General features: G+C 40.1%; 1 protein-coding gene across 4 annotated transcripts in view; it reads left to right on the top strand.

Annotated features, from left to right (window-relative positions):
• Positions 1-21,794, top strand: part of DOCK4 (dedicator of cytokinesis 4) — a 447,327-nt gene that overhangs the window by 398,251 nt on the left and 27,282 nt on the right. For all 4 annotated transcript variants that reach the window (XM_087429682.1, XM_087429692.1, XM_087429686.1 and 1 more), the window contains exons 36-40: positions 7,658-7,806; positions 9,524-9,610; positions 11,431-11,535; positions 16,576-16,717; positions 18,461-18,627. In XM_087429682.1, coding sequence (XP_087285808.1) covers positions 7,658-7,806; positions 9,524-9,610; positions 11,431-11,535; positions 16,576-16,717; positions 18,461-18,627 — 650 coding nt within the window. The remainder of the gene's footprint in view (positions 1-7,657; positions 7,807-9,523; positions 9,611-11,430; positions 11,536-16,575; positions 16,718-18,460; positions 18,628-21,794) is intronic.

The raw sequence follows: 21,794 nt of genomic DNA, 5'->3' as shown, positions 1-21,794 counted from the left end.
GTTGTATGTATTACATCTGCATTCATTGCAAACCCCGTCAGATAATATTTTTTACTTTTAAAAGTCAGACCTATTTTAAAGAGGGTAAAAATAGTCTGTTATATTTCTTCAGATATTTACCGTTTCTGTTGCTCTTTGTTTGTTCATGTAGTCCTCAATTTCCCTCTATTATCATTTTCATTCAACCTAAAGAACTTGTTTTAGTATTTGTTTTAAAGCAGACATAATGGTTGAAGAATTCTCTTAGTTTTCCTTCATCTGAGAGAGTCTTGATTTTACCTTCGTCCCTGAAGGATATGTTTGCTGGATATAGAATTCGAGGTGGACAGTTCTTCTGCTTCAGGACTTTAGAAATGTTGTTTTATTGTCTTCTGGCCTGCATGGTTTCTGATGAGACATCTGCAGTAATTTAAGTTGTTCACCTGTACGTAATGTGTAATTTTCTGTGGTTGCTTTCAAGACTTTATCTTTGGTTTTCAGCAGTTTGATTATGCTATATATGGGCATGGTTTTCTTTTATCCTGTTTAGGTTCACTGAGCCTCTTGAATCTATAAATTTGTTTCCTTCACCAAATTTGGGAAGTTTTCAGTCATTATTTTCTTTTTTGTGTGTGTGAGGAAGATCAGCCCTGAGCTAACATCCATGCTAATCCTCATCTTTTTGCTGAGGAAGACTGGCTCTGAGCTAACTAACATCCACTGCCAATCCTCCTCCTTTTTTTTCCCCAAAGCCCCAGTAGATAGTTGTATGTCATAGTTGCACGTCCTTCTAGTTGCTGTATGTGGTACGCGACCTCAGCGTGGCCGGAGAAGCAGTACGTCGGTGCGCGCCTGGGATCCGGACTCTGGCCGCCAGTAGCGGAGCATGCACACTTAACTGCTAAGCCACGGGGCCAGCCCTCAGGCATTATTTTCTTAAATATACTTTCTGCGCCAATCCTGCTCTTCTCTTTTAGGACTCCAGTGACATGAGCATTAAGCCTTTTGGTATTGTTCCATAAGTTCCTGTGGCTCTGTTCATTTTTTTTTCAGTTTTTCTTCTTTCTGTTCTCCAGATTGGATAATTTCTTTTGATCCGTTTTCAAGTCCATTGACTCTCCTTTGTCATTTCCATTCAGGTATTGAGCCCTTCCAGTGAAGTTTTTATTTTTGTTATCGTATTATTCAGTTGTAAAATTTTCATTTGGCTGTTGTTTTATAGCTTCGATTTCTTTGCAGGGAACTTCTCTCTTTCTGTTCATTTCGAGGGTGTTCACTTGTATTTCAAGGAGCATGGTTATAATAGCTGCTTCATAGCATTTGTCTATAATTCCAATGTCTGAATCATCTTGGGGTTGGCATCTGTTAATTACTTTTCCCCTTTGAGATTTGTTTAGTTTTCCTGGTTCTTTGGATGTCAAGTAAGTTTGGATTGTATCCCGGACATTTTGAATATTGTAGCATAAGACTCTGAGTTCTATTAAAATTTATTGGAGAATGTTGACTTTTTAATTTTAGCAGACAATTAATCCAGTTAGTTTCAAACCTCAAGTCCTAAACCAGCTTATGAAGATTATGATTCTAATGTCAGTTTAGTTTTCAAAGCCTTTGCAGGACTATTTCGGTCTTTTCTGCACATGTGTCACCCGGGGAGAGTCTGAGACCTAAACAGTGATCTGTACCATCGTTCATTTCTCAAAATCTTTGTTATGTTGATTCTGGTTCATTCTCTGCATGTATAGCTTGGAAGTGAGGCCAGAACGTCATATACAGAATTCAAAAATCCCTTTCTCCATCTCCCTTCTCTCTGTGATCTTCCTTACTCTTCCCATCTCCCAGGAGCTCCTTTTCCTAGCCCTCTAGCTTGATCAGAGCCAAAGTACTCAAATCCAAGGCTTGGTCCTCTCCACACCGTGACACACTCCCTACACTTGGTCTTCCTAAGGGCCAAGCTGTGAAAGTAAAAAGCCTTTGGAAGCTGCTGCCGCCACTGTGATTGTCACCACTGCAGGTTTGCAGCTATGTTCCTGGAACTCAGAGTGGGCCAGAAGAGTTGAAAGCACTCTATCTCACAGGAGGGCCTCTTCCCAATCCTCTGACTAGAGGAGCTTTTCTTGGAGCTTTTTCTGTCTGTTCCCATATGTAGTTCCAGGAGACAGGGAAGGCTAAGCCAGGAGATATGAGAGGCAAAAAAGAAAAACAGGGCTGGGCCGGCCCCGTGGCATAGCGGTTAAGTGCACATGCTCCGCTGCTGGCGGCCCGGGTTCGGATCCCGGGTGCGCACCGACGTACCGCTTGTCAGGCCATGCTGTGGCGGCGTCCCACATAAAGTGGAGGAAGATCGGCACAGATGTTAGCTCAGAACCAGTCCTCCTCAGCAAAAAGAGGAGGTTTGCCACGGATGTTAGCTCAGGGCTGATCTTCCTCAGAAAAAAAAAAAAAAAGAAAAACAGGGAACTCTCCACTATATGGTCATTCTTTGAGTATTGATTTTCCTACTCTGTCCACCTTTTCTTACTTACTTTTCAGAATCCTGCAATAGTTGCTTTATATATTCTGTCTGGAGTTTTTAGTTGTAATCAGTGGGAAAGATACAATAGAATGTACTTACTACATCTTAACTAGAACGAGAACCCTTTAACTGAATTTAGGAACTGCAAGTCTGTCTTTTGCCACACTATTCTTCCAAGGAATTGAATCATAGCCCCCAAAAACTAAAAGAATTCTTTCTGAAATAGTGTTTATGTTCCCAGAATTTAAATATGCCTCTAGCTACGGTTCTACACTATCAATTAATAGCATCACTGTTTATTCAGTCTGGAGACCTTGATGTTTTCTTTGATATCTCTCTTCTTTACCTCCCTCAAGTGTTCTATTCATGATGTTCTATTGATTTTACTTCCTAAAAATCTCTCAAAACCCTTTCCTTTTCATTGTTCCCACTTTCACTGCCTCAGTTAGGCCTTTATCATCTCTCACCTGGACTGCTCCCTAACTATCACCAAAGTTATTCTCTAGAGCAGGAGTCAGCCAAATATAACCTGCAGATCAGCCACCTGATTTTGTAAAGAAAGTTTTATTATAACTCAGCCACACCCACATATTTACATATTGTCTACGGCAGCTTTTGTTCTGCAATGGTGGGATTGAGTAGTTGCAACAAAAACCATATGGCCTGCAAGCCTAAATTATTTACCGTCTGGCCCTTAAAGAAAATTTTGCAAACTCCTCTAGATATAACTCTGTTGTCAGTTCATGTCTTCTACAAAATAAAGCTCAAACTCTTTATTAAAGGTCCATCATAATTGAACCAACATCTATCTATTCAGACTCATCTTACCACTTGTACTACATTCTTTCTTTTCGTCCTTCAAAGCCAGCTTCTTTATCATCTTTTCCATGAAGTCTTCACCTTCCTGGAGTTTTCTTCTATTTCTTTCCCTCACCAACTCCATGCCCCCCACCCCTCTCCCAGGGGCTGAGTGATGTTTCCAACTCTTTTCCCATTGCATTTTTTTTCGGATTTCTCTTTTCCCATTGTATTTTTTTTCAGATTTCTATTAAAGCACTTATCACATTGTTTTTATTTATAGTTGTATAAGATATATGTCTGTGTGTGTGTGTGTGTGTGTGTGTATGTAGGTAGGTAGGTAGATAGATCTACCGATCTATCTCCAGTTAAAGGATGAATTCCTTGAGGACAGAGATGATGTTTTCTTCTTAGTCTTCTCAGTTCTTGAAATAGTGGCTAGCAATGTGAGATTTAAATAAATGCATCACTCATGAAGGTACTCAATTACATTTTAACACCTGGAGAGCAGATTTTTCTCCTTCAATGTTGGTAATTTCTGCATCACTAAGGAAGCCCCAGTATCTCTTCACACAGATGTGCTGATATTTTCGATTAAATAGACTGAGATTTTGGAGCTGACGGTGTTGTTTGAGAGTTTAAATGGTCATTTTTAAGTAGTTAGTAGCCAAATTTTGAGAGAAATGGTGAAACTAGTTTTTATATCTGTGAAAACAACCTGGTAGACTTGTTTTATTTTAAAGTCCATGAAAAAAGAAATGAGAGAGGGAACTGAGGACAAGCTCTTCCAAGTATGTAACAGACATGTTTTGATTCTCTGAAACAAAGTCCAAATGTATCTGATTATATTTTAGAAATGGGTAAATCTTTTTTCTTTAATTTGTTTACTCAACTTACAGCTGTTATGTTCCCCAAAGTCATAAGAAATAAGTCCTTTTCCCATATAACATTTTATTCATCTCTCTCCTGTCCTCATTTTTGTGTGTCCTTGGAGAAAGTGAAATTGATGGAAAAACTTTTCTATTTTTATAGAATTCTGTTTAAATGGCTTAACCTTTCCCAGCCTTTTGTGACAGTACCTCCATTCCTAATTTATCTCCATTCTTCTCCTATGTTATTTCTTTATGCATATCGGTGTCCTCACTGTATGTTTCTCAAAATGATGGAATGAGATGGCCCGTGTTTAATTATGTGGTGATGCCTTTTGTTCAAAAGTATAAATACTTTTTAAAAGATTGTTGGAAATTTTGGACATGATTCATTCTTCACTTTTCAATACATAATATTGTCTTCTAAAGATGCAGAAGAATAAATATACAACATATTGCAATAAAAATCTACAATTTGCTAATATGTTAAAAAATCAGCCTCAGTAGTCTGCCGTTGTTCATGCCTCAAGGCTATATATGTTTCCATTAATGAAAATTTTCTACAGCTTCCTTTATACACACTGTTTGCCCCAGATAGACATAGTCATTTTTCTGAATCAAATTCAGAAACAGGTGTAATTTGTTTTCACACCTTTCCCATGTCACCGTTCAGTCGTGTGTCAGCTTCCTCTGATGGCCTGCCAATGCCTACTTGTTTTCCCAGACTTCCCAGGGGCTACTCACCCCCACCTGACCTTCCAGTCATTCCCTGGCCCTTCCCAGGACAAGCATAATTTGGAAAGCAGTTTAGGGACTAGAAACCCTTCATTGCTCCCCTCCCCCATTTTTTCAATATTTTTTATTGTGGTAAAATATATGTAACATAAAATTTAGTATCTTAACCATTTTTAAGTGTACAGTTCAGTGGCGTTAAGTACATTCAAATTGTTGTGCAACCATCACCACCATCTGTCCCCAGAACTTTTTCATCTGCCCAGACTAAGTCCCTGTCCCCATTAAAGAGTAGCTTCCCATTTCCCACTCCCCCCCAGGCCCTGGAAACCACCGTTCTACTTTCTATCTCTGTGAATTTGATCTTCATTGTCCTTTAAGTCACTCCTTGTGGGCAGCTGCCAGCTTCAGCTGTGGGAAGGAGTTCCCTCAGTCCTCCTCTTCCTTTTCTGTGAAATGGTTAGTCTCAAGAATATTTTTTGAGTGCTCAGGTGCTGGGAGAGACACAAAAGAAATTTGACAGACAAAGATGGTAATTCCTGAGCTGTCATTAAGAGCAAATAGGAGTTATTCGGCATTTAATGGGAAAAAGCTTGAAGCAACAGGCTGTGAGGGCCCATGGGTGAATGTCCACATGGTAAATGAGGGGAACCATGGTTTGTTTAGATGGCAGGAGCAAAGAGTATGTGTGGAAGAACAAAGACATACATGGTGTTTTCTTAGATGCTTGGCATTTATGATAAGGGTATATGGGGAATTAAAGATCTCAGGAGGTCTCAGAGGAAACTAGAAGGCTAGTCAAATCCAGCACAGATCAGATGATCTGGTTGTTATTATCATTCTTGTCCTGTCGGAAGCAGTCTTCCATGGCCACCTACATTGTGGCGATTCACCTCTCTTTCTGGATCCACCAAGTAACCGACACCCTTTAGCGATACTCTCTCACCTCACACTCAATCCCCACAAGAAAGAGTTTGCCTAGTGCCCATGCCACAGAAGGCACGTCTGTCCCTGTTGGGCAGCTTTCTTGTAGCCGACTACCTCTGAATCAGGCTGCATTTTGTCTTATTCAGCAAAAGCTGATGATGAAGTCAAGGAGCTCCAACTATGGAGGCTGGAAGCTTCTTAGGAGAGACAGTGGTGGGCTCCTTCTTACCTTACTATGTGGAGGGACTAGATCATGGGCAGCCTTCTCTGTCCCTTTAAGAAGCCTAAATTTATTCTGTTAGCTACCGGCAGTCATTGGCTGGTTTTAATTAGGGGAGCAAGATGAGCATTTGCATTGAAGGAAGATCATATTTGAGACAGTGCACAGACTGAATGGAGGGGGATAAGAGAATGCTAGTGGGTTATGAAAGCTTTTGCTCAACAATCATTGAAGCCAGTGATTGTTGAGCTCACCAAAGGTAATTAAAGAGAAAAAAGGCCAGAGCCTGTGCCTCACAGGACTTCTACACTTAAGAGGCAAGAGAAAAGTGATAGAGACACAGGCCTTTCTTATTACAACTATATTTTATACATTGAGATGGCCAAATCATAGGACTAGAACTTACCATGCTGCTTTAGGGCTTATGTGTAGTTACCCTGAAGGCAAATAGATGAAGAAAAAGAATTACCATTTGCTGATGTGATAAAAGCTACTATTACATCTGTGGAGAGACATATAGGGATGGTAGTTAAATGGATTAATAACATAAGAGTTTGTCCATTTTATTCAATTTAGTAAATGAGTTGGCTATCACCATGTTAAAGGAAAAAAATTATTATAGTCCTTCATCAGTGACAATGAATTCTGGTTCCTATTTTTGATCTATTTGGCCATAGTTATGGTTTGGGAAAAGAAGAGACCTGCAGAATGGCAAGTATTCTTTTAAATACACTACCTACCGGTCAACTATGGTTAAGCCTACAGGTCACAATTACCACATGTATATACAGAAAATCACTCCTTGACGTGTTCCCTAAGAAGTCCCAATCACACCAAACATGGAATGACTTCAGTAGACGTTACTGAAGCTTTGTGGAACCAACCAGGGGGGTCATATCACACAGCCCACAACAGTTTGTTCTCCCTCTCTCCTTCTCTGTCTCTCTCTCTCTCTCACACACACGCGCGCACACACACACACACACACACACAATTCTTATCCAACACTTCTCCCGTGGCTAGATTTCTAATTCCTCCTCCGTTGCTAGATTTTTTAATTTTTCTTCTTTGGGCTCATCTCCCCTCTGGCTTCTTTGCCCCTCCTAAATTCTGCCTGTGCCATGACACCCCACCCCGCACACACACATCAGTTTCAAATTTTTCAGCCTTTTATTATCCAGAAGAATTTAGCTACCATTTTTTTTGTTTCCTAAGCATGCCCTTTTGAAGATTCCCATAGTTCCACCCCTAGGGAATGAATTTTTCTAGTAAACAGAGTCATGTCTCCCCTGTGTGTTTGAACCAGCTACAAAAGATATCCTTAAACATTTATATTATGCCAGGAGCACACAGGCATTGTAGAAAAAAGAAAGAAGGGGAGAAAAAGAGAAAGAGAGTGAATACAGGGAGCCAAAAGATTAAATATAAATCTCGGATAATTCCATCTTCCAGGCAAAGTCATTATTCGTTATCCTGCTGTTGCATGTATTCTGGAGACTTTTCTTCAGTATCATGAAATTCAGAAAATAGTGTTTTCTCTAATTTGTCCCAAACCAGAGCCTTTGAGGGGAGGTTGTTTGGGGTCCTGTCTCAATCACTGCCTTCCCACTTGACTTTCAGAGGCCGCGTATACTCTCCTGTTATACGATGAGCTGCTGGAATGGTCCGACCGGCCCCTCCGGGAGTTCCTGACCTACCCCATGCAAACGGAATGGCAGCGCAAGGAGCACCTGCACCTTGCCATCATCCAGAACTTTGACAGAGGCAAAGTAAGTGGCCCTGCCTGCCTGTGGCCTCTCCCAAGGTGATTGAGTTGGTGTCACATTTCCTTTATTTCTCATTCACTGATGCCCACCTCCTCAAGCAGGGACCTTCAAATTTTAATGTGCCTCAAAACACCCAAGAGTTTGTTGAAATGCAGATTCCCAGGCCCCGCTCCTAGACATTCTAATGAAGTTGGACTGGCATGGGGCAGGGGAATCTGTGATTTTAACAAGGACTCCAGGAAATTCCACTGTGTATGAACTATGGACCACACTTTGAGAAACACTGATCTACAGGTTTTGACTCCCAGGCATTTTATAAGGGTGAAAAACCATTATCACTCCTCACTCACCTTCCCAAATTGGCATGTATTCTGTTGCAGTCCACTTTTTCAAAGGCAAAATAAATGAAACTAAATTTGTTTAAAGAATTTTATGGCATCTCATCATAGACTTAGAGATGCCACGGGGTGTTGAAAAACCTCACTGAGCTAACAATGTGATTGTGCATCACCTCACTCCACCCCCCTCTCTCTTCAAGGGTTTGCAGCACTCTTTAAAAACAATTGTGACTCTGACCACAGTTGATTTGAACACTTGGATGCTTTGGTGATACCTGTCTTAGATTTAAATATATCTTCCAAATTGCCAGGGTTAAATAGAAAATTAAAATACAACCAGTGGCTGTCATTTTTTTACAAACCATGATTGTGTACACCTAAAAATTTGATGCAAGAGAATAGCTTCTTTCCTAGCCTCTCTTATTATTTATCTGACTACACTGGCATGTCGTTTGTTAATAGCGAGGAAATGCCTTCATGACCTCCTGCGGTAAAGTTTCAACCTGTAGGATAAGCTGTTATAAAATCTCTGGCTGCATATATTGGCCCATTCCAAGGAGTCTGAGCTCGATCAGAGGTTGCAGACTATGACCCATGGGTCAAATGGCTCACCACCTGTTTCTGTGCAGTCCACAATCTGAGAATTGCTTTTCCATTTTTAAATGGTTGAAAGAAATCCGAAGAAGAAGAAGAAGATTTGACATGTGAAAATTACATGAAATTCACATTTCAGGGTCCCTAGATTATAGTTTTATTGTAACACAGCCAAGCTTATGTGTGTCTATGGCTGCTCTCTTGCTTTAATGGCAGAGTTGAGTAGTTGTGACAAAGGTTGTATGGCCCACAAAACCTAAAGTGTTTATGTCTGGCTCTTAGCAGAAAAGGTTTGCCCAACACCTGGGCTAGACCGAAGAATTTTTGCATTTCTTCTGAGAGTAACCAGCTGGGTTAGATCCTCACAATTTACAAGTGTAGTTGACCCAAGCAAGGAATCCAGTGTGCCACTTCTAGATAATTGGGCCTTAGGGGTCGGTGGTAATTCCCCCTCAGCACTGAGGGCCTGTTTATTCATCTGCTTGGCCATTGTAGAACTGTAGTTATTTCAAGATGATGATGCTAAAATGACACCAGAAAATGCTTCTGCACCATATGTTAATGTTTGTTGTGGCAGATTATCATTTCTAACTTTCTAAAGATTTTTAATAATTTACATGTTAATTGCGTGCTGTTTTCCTGCTTAACATTGCAGTGATACTATTAAAGGTAGGTTATACAGATTAAGAAGTAAGACTTAATCTGAAAGCAGTCACGTCCTGACCTCTGGGTGGAAGTAATTAAATGTTTTGGGATCATTAATATTTATATTATTCATTTGTCCACAGTGTTGGGAGAATGGCATCATCTTGTGCCGGAAGATTGCAGAGCAGTACGAGAGTTATTATGACTACAGAAACCTGAGCAAGATGAGGGTAAGGTACCTGGATGCATCCTGATCAGGCTATGGCATCCTTTTTTGGTTAGCTTTCCAGTATAGTTTTATGAAATTAACTTTGTGATCATCTTGCTGTCTTGTAGAAAGCTTTTTTAAGATAAGTCTTTCCTCTGAAGCATACTCAGCTATTTATACAGAGAAATAGCAAATTGATCTCTGTGATGCTTTTTATTAATATGCACAAAGTGAGCCCTTGATCTCTTCTAGACACTACATCTGAAATTCACAATCTACTCCAGAATTAATACTTTTAGTTTATTGAGGAAAATCTCCACACTGTTTGAAGAGCTTCCCACTTGCACACAGATCTCTGTAACAATATCCCATTCTTAGTCCCGTAATCTGTACAGCAAAATAGTGGAAATGGCTAGCTGACCCATTTTTTAATATTTTGGGGCTAAATTCTATAGGTGTCAGCTCTCTTTAGCTTTGGAAGTGTGTTTTTATTTGCTAAACCTAAACCAAGGTCTTAGTACCCAAGAGCTCAAGGAGTTTAATATTCTCTGTCCCTGAACCAAATCTTTTACACTTTCTTTTCTTTCAGGTTCAAACAAGTCCCTCTTGCCCTCCAAGTCCTTATTCTTTAGAGTCATGAATGTTTTCTGTCATCTTGTAATGCGTAAGCTCTTCAGGGTTCCTAAAATAGGATCATCAGCTTTAGTATATTTAAAAAAAAAAAAGATTATGATGTTGTCTTTTCATTCTGAGGTAGCACTATAAGAGATGATATCATAAACCTTTAACAGCTCATAAAATCCCTTCACCACAAGTAACTTATTCAACTGGCAGGAGCAGGCCCTGTCCTCTTGGCATAGTATTTCATGTCAGCGGTGCATCGACATTTCTCCTAACGTGAAAACCAAAGTGAAAAAACCTTGTTTTAACTTCAGTCCATCATGCTGGCTCTGGCAGGCCCTCCAGTTTTATATAAAAATGTTGCTGTGCTTCTCTTGGCATCCTGTCCCTGTAACAGAAGCAAGGTTACAGTGTTTACCCGTGAGTGCCCTTGGGTGCCATAGTCACTAAGATGTTTATAAACCCAAAGCATTACACTTCATGCCAATTGCTCTTTCGGGGGCTGTTACTGGGGAGGGGGAGGGGAGGGAGGTTTTCAAGTACGATATTAGTCTTTCTCTGGAAACCCTGGGGATGATAATACCACAAATGGGAAACCATAAGCTTTGTGTGCTTCATAGTTCCAACATTGTCAAAGACACACTGAAGAGCTTTCAGCCCAGACAGCACTTTGCACTATGGGCCTCCTTTGGTTTACTTTGTCGGTTTATCCCTGTCCAACCTGTGCAAGGTTGTACCTTCCAAATGTCCTGAATTACCATGTCCAAGGTAGAAGAAAATCCACAGGTGAGTACATCTGGCACTAGAATTCTCCAGAAAGGTTTTGCGTCTACTAGTTCACATTAATTTTTATTTAATTGTGAAGAAAATATTTCCTCGATAGACTGTGCATAGAAATCATTTTCTCTGGTAAGAACATGTAATAATATACTTGATCCTTTAAAGCAGGGGTCAGCAAACTGCAGCCTGTGGGCCTCACAGAATGAGTAGTTGTGACAGGGCCCATAGGACGTGCAAAGCCTAAAATACTTATTCTCTGACCATTTACATAATAAGTTTGCTGATCCCTGGCTTAAAGCACGGAAAGGGAGTCAAACCTTCTTTTTTGCAGACTGAATTAAAATGAAGTTCTCCTTTATAGAGAAGAAATATCCTCTTCTACAAATTGGTGGAGCTGAAAGATGAGATAAAATGATTAGAATTTCTCCTGTGCTTTCCTAGATGATGGAAGCCTCTTTGTATGACAAAATTATGGACCAGCAACGTCTTGAACCAGAGTTCTTCAGAGTTGGATTTTATGGGAAAAAATTTCCATTTTTCTTAAGAGTAAGTAATATACATTTAATTTGCTTTCATACTTTCAATATAGATAACCCAATCAAGAAAGCTAAGATATTGAGCCAGCCCTGATGGCTTAGTGGTTCAAGTTTGGTGCTCTCACCGCTCTGGTGGCCCAGGTTGTTTTCCCCAGTCATGGAACCACACCACTCGTCTGTCAGTTGCCATGCTGTGGCAGCAGCTCACGTAGAAGAACTAGAAGGACATACAACTAGGATATACAACCATGCACTGGGGCTTTGGGGAGGGAAGAAAAAATAGAAAGCTAGGATATTAATGACATTTTATCTTTTTAAGATAGGTAATAACATCATGAGATTTCTTTTAACCTTTTAGTTTGCAAACAACATACTAATCTAGAATGCCTTGTTTTGAATAATTTCCTAAGATGGCAAACAATCTTCTGATTTTTATTCCAGAGTTTCTAAGTTTGCAATACTTTATGAGCAATCTTTGGTAATCATAGTTGTTTCCCTTGTGTGATTGATATTCACCATTCTATTCAGTCTGTAATTTCCAGAGACTTAGTGTTAGAGAAAAAGGGCAGGGCAGGGCCGGGGCTGGGAGTTGCAGACTATAGAAAACATTGCAGATTCACATCATGTGGAAACACTACCTCCAGAATCATTTGAAAAGTGTTATTTAGCCTAGTTGATGACTTTGTGAAAAGGTAAATGTCACCCAGCAGAGAGATCCAATTTATTGCTAGTATAAACTCTTTCTACAAAGGAAAATTTGACATTCTAAGGTACCTACTGGATAATAAAATATTTGATTCCCTTCTTTCTATTTTTCACATTGTGCCAAGTAGTATTTTATATTCTTGATATTTATTGAAGTCTTCAATATGTATGTAACATCTTACTTATATAAAAACATTGGTTGGGAGAGGAAATGTAGCTCCCCAAGCAACTAAGGAGAAGTGTCTGGGATAATTTGTAAAATTGAGTGAATTCATTATAAACTTTAAATCTCAATATATAAATATCTTGGTATCTGTGTTGCCCTAAATCTTGCTTTAACTGTCAGCTCATATGAGTAAATATAGGTTGGGGGTACGTGAAGGAGAAGGGAGAGGAGAAATATTTGACTTCATTATTTATTTAATAACCATTAATTTATCCTCCTTTCAGAATGAAGTTTTATATGTATTTATTCATATTGTTATATATAGTTTCATATATATATATCCCAAAATATCCAAACACCATAGGCAAAGATTCACTTTAGTATCACATGGAACAGATGACAGGTTGATATCATCTTTAATTGATTGAAATGACTGTGTATTTGGGTGCCATGCAGACATAAGTAAAATCACCTCGTTGGGTTATAGGAGAATCCACATGATGTCATGCATGGTCACAAAGCTGACTCTGCAGATGGGTCTGCCTAAATAAACACAGAGGTGAGCTTGATTCTGGATCAAAAACAATGGCAAATTCAGAACACTTGCTGAATTTGAAAGACTAAGTTTTGAAAGTGGACGTGCTAGGCCTGGGCTGACATCATCAACCCCCTGCCAAGTACACATGGCCTGGATCCAGGTCCTGAGTGGAGTGAGGGGCATTTCAGAGCTGTGAACAGCACAGAGGGACAGAGACCCCATAGAAGACCTCATAGGAGGGTCCAGATGTGACCCTGCTGTGGCAGACCCACTTCTTCTGTTGGCTCAAAACCATGCAAAGTAAAAGACTATGTTTCTTCCATATTATACTTAAGGCTAACTGATCCATTATGCACAGTAGATACAGTGTTTAGAGATCATGATAGGTTTGGATGGCCCACAAAACTGTTTTAATTTATTTTAAAAATCAGAAGAAAAAAGTGAACTTTCAGATTGAAAAAAATTTTATATGTATTATATTGTATATTAATATCAGATAATATTGATATACTTGTCTTTATACCAATCAGTCATACAATTTGATTTTTAATATTTTTATGAAGGAATGGGCCCACAAAAGTCATAACGTAGCCCTGATCAAATTCTGAGTTCAGCTAGCAAGCATACTGTGAGGTACCCTAGACATCAATCCAGCATATGCAATTAATCTTAATTAAAAGTATAAAGTTAAAAAGAAAAAAGTAGTAGTTTAGGAGCCATAATTTTAAAGGAAATTTAGCAAATTAGAAAACTACATTGGCTAATAAAATAAATTTTGTTAGAAAGTCAATTAGAATAAATCACTGTATCATCAGTCTTTTAAAAACAGCTTTTCTAGATATAAATGGCATTTCCTTCAAAATGAAAGAGAAGGGTCACCCTCTATTGGTTTCTAAAGGGCACTGCATCCTTCAGAATCATGGGGTTAGACCTTTTTTTGGAAAATCAGATTCTAGTCTGTTCTTTGATTTAAAACCAACAAATATTAACATTACAAATTTCCTTTTATTGATCAATTTCAAGATAATTTTTAAAGCTCAAATGCATTAATTCATTTATATAATTCTATGCTTTAAGTAGTTTTTTTTATCCTTTTGGACAAGGAGTTCTTTATTGACAATGTTTTATCTGCATGGGATCTCTCTGAATAGTGATTCCTCTGGAGAGAATGACTGAGGTCAAAGATGGGAAGGATGTTTATTTTTCATTGTATGCTCTGTACTATTTAGATTTTTTTTTTTTTTACATAAGTTTGTATTTCCTTTTCAAAAAGAAAAAAGACAATAAAAAAATTTTTAAATATTAACAAATATGACCAAAACTCCTACGTTTATACACAAGAGAATTGAAAACATACATCCACAAAAGACCTGTACACCAATGTTCTTAGCAGCATTATTTGTAATGGCCAAAAAGTGGAAGCAGCCCAAATGTCCATCAACTGATGAATGGATAAACAAAATATGGTATATCTATACAATGGAATATTCAGCAGTAAAAAAGGAATGAAGTACTGATATATGCTACAAAAAGAACCTTGAGAACGTTATGTTAGGTGAAAAAATCCAGTCACAAAAGGCCACATGTTGTATAACTCCATTTATATGAAATGTCCAGAATAGGCAAATCCATAGAAACAGAAAGTAGATTAGCGGTTGTCAGGGGCTGGGAGAAGGGGGAAATAGTGAATGACTGCTAATGGGTATGGATTTCTTTTTGAGGTAGTGAAAATGTTCTGGAATTAGATAGTGTTGATAGTTGCACAACTCTGTGAATATACTAAAAACAACTGAATTGCACAATTTAAAAGGGTGAATTTTATGGTATGTGAACTGTATCTCAATAAATCTGTGAATTAAGAAAAAAATATTGATGGGGAGGAAATGCTTAATTCCTTTTTATCTCTTGGCAACTCAAATATCAGACCCAAAATTTATTTTTATCTCAACATGACTTCTTAATACCATTGAATGACTATATGCTGAGAGTAACTCCCCTGATTTCACAAACTGTTGTTACATAGAAGCATTGCTTTAAAAATATTTCAGTTATTAGAGTATTCAGATATTTGTTTTGAGACTTCTGTAATATGCATTTTCTTATTTTATCAAGCAAATTTATTATCGTTGGAGTAAAATTAAAAAATACAGCATCAGAAGATGTAACTTCTAGCTAGAAAGTTTTAAGCGTAGGATTGTTTTGGGGTCCCCATTTCTAGGTAGTCTGTCTTAGCCTCTGTTTTTCGGAGGATCATGATTTGTTTAGGAGTTTGTGGGGAACTGTGGCAGGTTCTCAGAGCCCTGGCCCCATTGCTGTTTCCTCCACTTGCCTGCAGCTGCTTTTTCTCAGCTGCAACCTGGAGCCCCCTGCCCAAGGGTGGTTTCTAACTTCCTCACTTGGGTTCCGAGTTCTTCCTTACGGCATTTTGTGCAACCATGGGAACTTCGTGGAGCTGAGAAACTGGACCACAAACCACTCTCTCTTTTCCTTAAAGACCGTCAGGGCATGTTACGCCACAACCTTTCTTGGTCTTGGTAGCTCCTAGGAGTTTTTCCTGCATGTACCAGGCGGTGTTCAGAACACATTGATCTCAGGCCTTGGACTCAGGCTTGAGTTTGAACGTAGTACGTGTGGACAAAGTACTTAATGAGCTTGAGCCTCAGTCCTCTAATTATAAAATGGGGCAGGATGGGGGGTAACTACCTCTCAAGCTTTTTTGGGTTAAATAAGATATGTGCAGATTGCCCAGTCGATGACTGTGCTCAACAATTGTAATTTTGGTATCACTAAACTGTCAGAAAGAGTTCCCTCATGTCTAACCCATTCAGTAAGGCACTTTTTGGAAACCTGCCCATCTTTCCAGCTCTCTAGCTACCTCAAGGATACCCTTCACCATTCTTACCTGATGAGAGAGAGTCCTGACCCACAGAATATTTATATTTATTGTAAAATAAAACAAAAAACAGACAAAAATATGTTCAACATTTAGCAAGCCCCTAAATATCCTAAATCTTAGCTTTGGCCAGTTAACAGGATTCCTGGCTACAGGAAGCTGATCTGAGTTGACCATGGCAAGGAAACTTCCTGTGCTGGCCCTGTTGAGAGCTGGAATACAGACGTGCTTAGCTTTCCTTTCGGTGGAAGGATCTAGTTAATGAAAGTGTTAAGGCTGATCTCTGTGGCCTTTTTAAAAAGAGTGCAAGAAAGTGCATTTTTAGAGATTGCATTTATTTTCTTTTCCTCCAAATTGTGAGTTTATCCACATAAGTTTGATATCCAGTTTATAAAAATAATCTTGAACACGTGCTCGTTAACATTTAGAGGGAGCACGATTGCTTTGTTTTGTCCTTCGGTGCTCTGAGCATCAGCTGCCTCCCTGCACCTCGTGCAAGTGAATTGGAAGAGTAAGGTGTGCTACTGAGTCTCGTTGAAAGCAATGGAGAGTGAAGCTCATGATCTTTGCCCTGCATTTTTAATATTTGAGCAAATTTTTCAGGTTGTTCCAGTGTATTTTTTTTGTTACAGTCTATTGATGTGGGACATGTGCTCAGTTACTCCCAGTATCATATTTTTTTGGCTTCCCTCTGTGATTAATGCACTCAGTTATGTAGTCCTAATTTCTTTTTTGATTTCGCCTCCAGAATAAGGAGTTTGTATGTCGAGGGCATGACTATGAGCGACTGGAGGCCTTCCAACAGAGAATGCTGAACGAGTTCCCGCACGCCATCGCCATGCAGCATGCCAACCAGCCCGACGAGACCATCTTCCAGGCGGAAGCTCAGTGTATCCACACCTAGAAGGGCTGGATTCCAGTTAGAGCGAACTGGCCGTTAGCTGCAGAGCGTTTTCATGCATATTTCATGGTACTTCAAATACCAGCAGGGTCACCCATGGTGGACAGGTTTCAGCGGAGCTTCCAGACTAAAACAGACTAGGAAGAAGGAGTTGGCCTCTCACTTCCGAGAAAATTGGCCGTAAAAACCCTGTGAATAGCAGCAGAGCACTGTCTGATATAGCACCGGAAGGTGAGAGGGCAGTGCAAAAAGACCAGGCAGGGTTCTGCTCTGCTGTCTACAGGGTCGCTAGGAGTCAGAATCAACTCTACAGCACTGACAAGAGGAATTTTCGTGCAAGGTTGTTAAGCCCCTCATCCCTTTTCAGTTGCCATGTTCTTACTCTCCCTCTTTCTCATCATCTTAATTTTAGCCTAGCTCCTTCTGAACAGAATTGTTCTATTTATTATCATGATGTCAGTTAAAAAGAAATTCCTTAAAGATTCTGTTAAAGAATTTTCTTCCTTTTTTTTTTTTTTTAAGTTCCTGCTTAAAAAATACTTTAGAAGGGAGTTTTATTTACTTTCGAATATGCATTTTTTTTTACAAATTTTAAAATGGTAGTTGACCATTTTTAAGTGATCTTGAGTGATTTTAATTAAAACTTTTCTGTATCTCAGCCCTGCTTTTAAAGCTCTTTTTAGTGATTTCCCTTAGAATAATTTTCCTCTGACATATCCTATGGAAACTACTTTAGTTCAAGGGAATAATAACATTATGTTTACTGGCACATATCATTCACTCCCTTTTTCCTTGACATTTTTATTGTGGAATGAGGAAGGGAAGAGAAAGAGGTACCCGAGGATCTTTTGGGGGCTCTTAGCCAAGGCATTCGGACAGCCTTTTATAATTGCTATATAATTGACACTGCCATGGTCTAAACATGAACAACTCAACTGAAATGACATAGGCTTTAGAGACAGAGGGAATTCACCCTGGCATGGCTTTCTGAATCCTTCTGTCTCTGTCTGAAATTGATGATCTTAAAGAAGACCAGAAACTCCCACTGATAATTATGGATCCCATTTCAAAGTACAAACTAAAATGCAACAGAAGCAAGTAATTACACAAGGAAAAATATTTTGCTATCCTTCTTTGAATGAGAAGAGAAGGAGGTAAATGTACAATTACAATATAAGTAACTTATAAAAATATCAACTACAACTAAACATTCTGCTCATCAATACCAGATTTGGGAGAGTGGATACCACAAATGTGGGAAGGCTGTAGACAGAGAGCATCACACAAGTAAATATAAGTCACTGTCAGTACTGGCTATGTCTTTGGTCATGGTTGCATTGGTATTTATACATTATTTAAGAAACAAAGAGGGCCTAAAGATAACAAGGATTAGAATTAATACAATTCTGAGTATCTAAGATCCAACTATTCCCACCCACCCTCACCAAAGAAAAAAAAAAATCAGTGGTAAATAAATTCATAGGTCATAGAAATTTTAAACCAATAATTTTTCAGAATCACCTACCTAAAACTGGTTCAAGGCCTGTAGTATGAGAAGTGATTTGGTATGAACTGAATTCTGGGCACCTTCTTGGCAGTTTTTTAAATGACTTCAACCCAAATGGAGACACCAGATAGTTACCCATCCTCTCCTCTCTGCCACAGCTCTGCGCAAGCCAGATTACCATGGAGTTTGCCAAGTTGGGTTCCCTCCTTGACTCTTTAATTCTAGATTTGCAGATTTATGCTGTGACTCCCATTCCGGAGAGCCAGGAGGTCCTACAGAGAGAGGGTGTTCCGGACAACATCAAAAGTTTCTATAAAGTGAATCATATCTGGAAGTTCCGCTATGACAGACCATTTCACAAAGGCACTAAAGACAAAGAGAACGAATTCAAGGTACTATGCCATTCTTATTACATTTTGTTTCCTCAGATAGACTGTGAGCTCCTTGGAGTAAGATCCTCAGTAAATATTTACTCAGAATAGAGTCAAATAACAGAACCAGAAAGGATCAGAAATCATTCTCAAACTCTGCTGTGTATCCAAGTGACATGGGGTGCTTTCTAACCAAGCAGATTTCTGGCCCCTAGCCTAGGAATTCTAACTCAGTAGGTCTGAGAAAAGGCCCTGAAATCAGCTTTTTTGTGACAATTCTAATGCCAGTGGTCCTCAGACCAGTCTTTGAGCTCAGTCTCATGGTTGAGCTCAGTCTTCTCATTCGTTCATGTTGAACCACTTGTGGGAACCTCAGCATATGTATTCTCAGATACAGTAGAGTGCAATGAGTAAAGAATACATAATGAAGGGGAAAGCAGGATTTCTGAGATAAAAGAGTTGGGTACACTGCTGAACAGTGGGAAAGTTCTGTGCTATCTTCTGCTGCTGCTGCTGCTGCTGCTTGTCGGGGTGTGTAGTTAAGAGTTCTGAGAGGACACAGAGTAAAAGCAAACCATAGACTCTTTGCATGCGTTGAGTTCTGTGTTGTCAGTAGTTCCAACGTGCCTTGCTAATTCAGAGCTCCCTCAGCCAGAAAGGGATATGACTTCTCACAGCCCCACTGCGGGAAAGGGGCAAGATTATTCCACAGATAAATTATAATCTGCTCTTTCCTTGACATCAATGACATAATGTCACCAGATAGACCCCCGGGTAGTCAGTATTTTCTCTGCCTAAACAAAGAACGCCAAACAGACTTATTATTGTGGGTTACTTGGCTTAGCTTCTTTCATCACAAGTAGTCTCTACTTAAGCTGGGAAATGTTCTCCTAACACTGTCAGTAATCATTGTCTGATGTTAACTCACCTTGTCACCTCTGCCTAAGTGTCGGTTCCCAGTACTCCCAGCAGTAACTCCAGGAATTATTCACAGCCAAGCGATCAGAAGAGGAAGCTGTGATAGTTGTGTGGCGTTGTGATAGGACTGAACAAAGAGCAGGCCTTGTGCAGGGAAGTTTGATGGGTTAAATATCAAGGCAAGGAGACCACTGGAAAACACCTCTGCAATGGTATTGAAAAGATCTGTGATTATTTTCAAGTCCTTTTGGATACTTACATTTTTCTTTTTTGCCCTCCAATACCAATTAAAGATCATTAGTTTATGATATAATTTTCATTGCAGTTGCTTCCAGTGACTAGGAAGTCAGGCAATTGACGTGCTCAGTCACATTCTGATTACCCATAGACCCTGCACCTTCTGATACCTTCTCCATGGCATTTTCCACTGCACCACATTTCCTCGTGGCCATCACTTTAAATATTTATCAATGGTACAGCAGTCCCCCCAAAAAGAATAATAAATCTAGCTCCTTATTCCTGGGCTTACAGTCCTCGGCATCTGGCTCCAAAGTGTCCCTCCAGCAGCCATGTCTCCACCACAACCCTCTCACCCACTGCCCCCTCAGCTCCAGCGACACCGCACTTCTCTCTCCATCGCTTGCCATGCCCTTTCACAAGCCGCTCCTTGGCTCTGCGCTGCTGCTGCCTGCTGCCTGCAGTGCTTCCCCCACTCTCCGCCTGGCAAACTCCTACTCACTCTTCAAAATTCCGCTCACATGTCACCTCCTCCGAGAAGTGCTGGCCTCCTCCCACAGGATGGCATGTGTGCCTGCTTCCTCCTCTGTCTTCCCTCAGCACCTCGAGCGTTCCTTTCTCTTGGCCCTGAGTCCCTAGTATCTGCTGACCTCCTTGTCACCACCAGAACACTTCGAGCTCCTGTCATAGGGACTCTGCTGTATTCATTTCAGTGTATCTTGGCTGGCACAAAGAAATCTTTCCACTTTCTGCTGTTGTTGAATACATGGCACTATTTCAGGAATTTTGTGAAGTTTATTATCCTCTTGGGAATACATATTGTTTAAATAAGAAAAATGAGGCACAGATACAGAAACCTGGTTGACAAAAGAGAAACCTGTCATCCACAGCAGCTCTTACCAAAGGCAGCTGTGGATTCATGTGTTGGGGGGGTGCTCGTCCTGGAGAGAGGGAGCCCCAGCTTTTACATACAGATCCTCCTGGTTTACGGCAGTTCAAACGGGCATGAAAAAGTGTGGTACAGTGGATCTAGCAATGAGAAATCAGAAGTCTTTGTGGGTGGGTTCTAGTGCCGGCTCTACATGTAATTAGAACCAAGCTCTGAGCAGATCACATTGCCTCTTGGAGGCTTAACGTCTTCATCTTTAAAATAGAAAGATCTGGAGCCAGCCATGGTGGGCTAGTGGTTAAAATTCGGCATGCTCTGCTTCAGCGGCCCGTTTTGTTTCCCAAGCGCAGAACTGCACCACTCTTCTGTCAATAGCCGTGCTGTGGCAGCAGCTCACATAGAAGAACTAGAAAGACTTACAACTAGAATATATAACTATGTCCTGGGGCTTTGAGGAGGAAAAAAACAAGAGAGAGGAAGATTGGCAACAGACGTTCACTCAGGGCGCATCTTTCCCTGCAAAAAAAAAAAAAAAAAAATGATCAGGCTATATGATTCCTAAAGCCCTTTCCTCCTTTAGGATTCCATTATTCTAATCCTGTGTTACTAGTTGATACTGTTACCCTTCCAGATACAAATGGCTAGACCCCTTGAGTGAAGAGAGTTTAAGTTAGAATTTTAGAGAGATAGTAAAGAAAATAACATGATGGCTTATTTTTATATTTTTAAGCTTGCTGTCTGAGGTAGGTCATTTATTCTACACATAAAAAGTTTCAGATGATAGGCAATGGAGTTATTAACATATGCTCCAGCAGTGTCTTCCTGCGATAGCTTCATGGCGAAGGGATGCCAAAGTGCTAGAAGGGATACTAAAGAAAAGCTGACAGTGGGGCCAGCCCCGTGGCGTAGCGGTTAAATGCGCGCGCTCCGCTGCTGGCAGCCCAGGTTCAGATCCTGGGCGCCCACCAATGCACTGCTTGGCAAGCCATGCTGTGGCCGCGTCCCATATAAAGTGTAGGAAGGTGGGCACAGATGTTAGCCCAGGGCCAGTCTTCGTCAGCAAAAAGAGGAGGATTGGCATGGATGTTAGCTCAGGGCTGATCTTCCTCACACACAGAAAAAAGAAGCAGCAGCAGCTGACAGA

The sequence above is a fragment of the Ceratotherium simum genome, chromosome 1 (assembly GCF_057802395.1).
Source record: "Ceratotherium simum simum isolate JZ-2026a chromosome 1, ASM5780239v1, whole genome shotgun sequence".
NCBI classification, from domain to species: Eukaryota; Metazoa; Chordata; class Mammalia; order Perissodactyla; family Rhinocerotidae; genus Ceratotherium; species Ceratotherium simum.
Note: the sequence above shows the minus strand (reverse complement) of the source record. Positions and strands in the feature narration are given on the sequence as shown.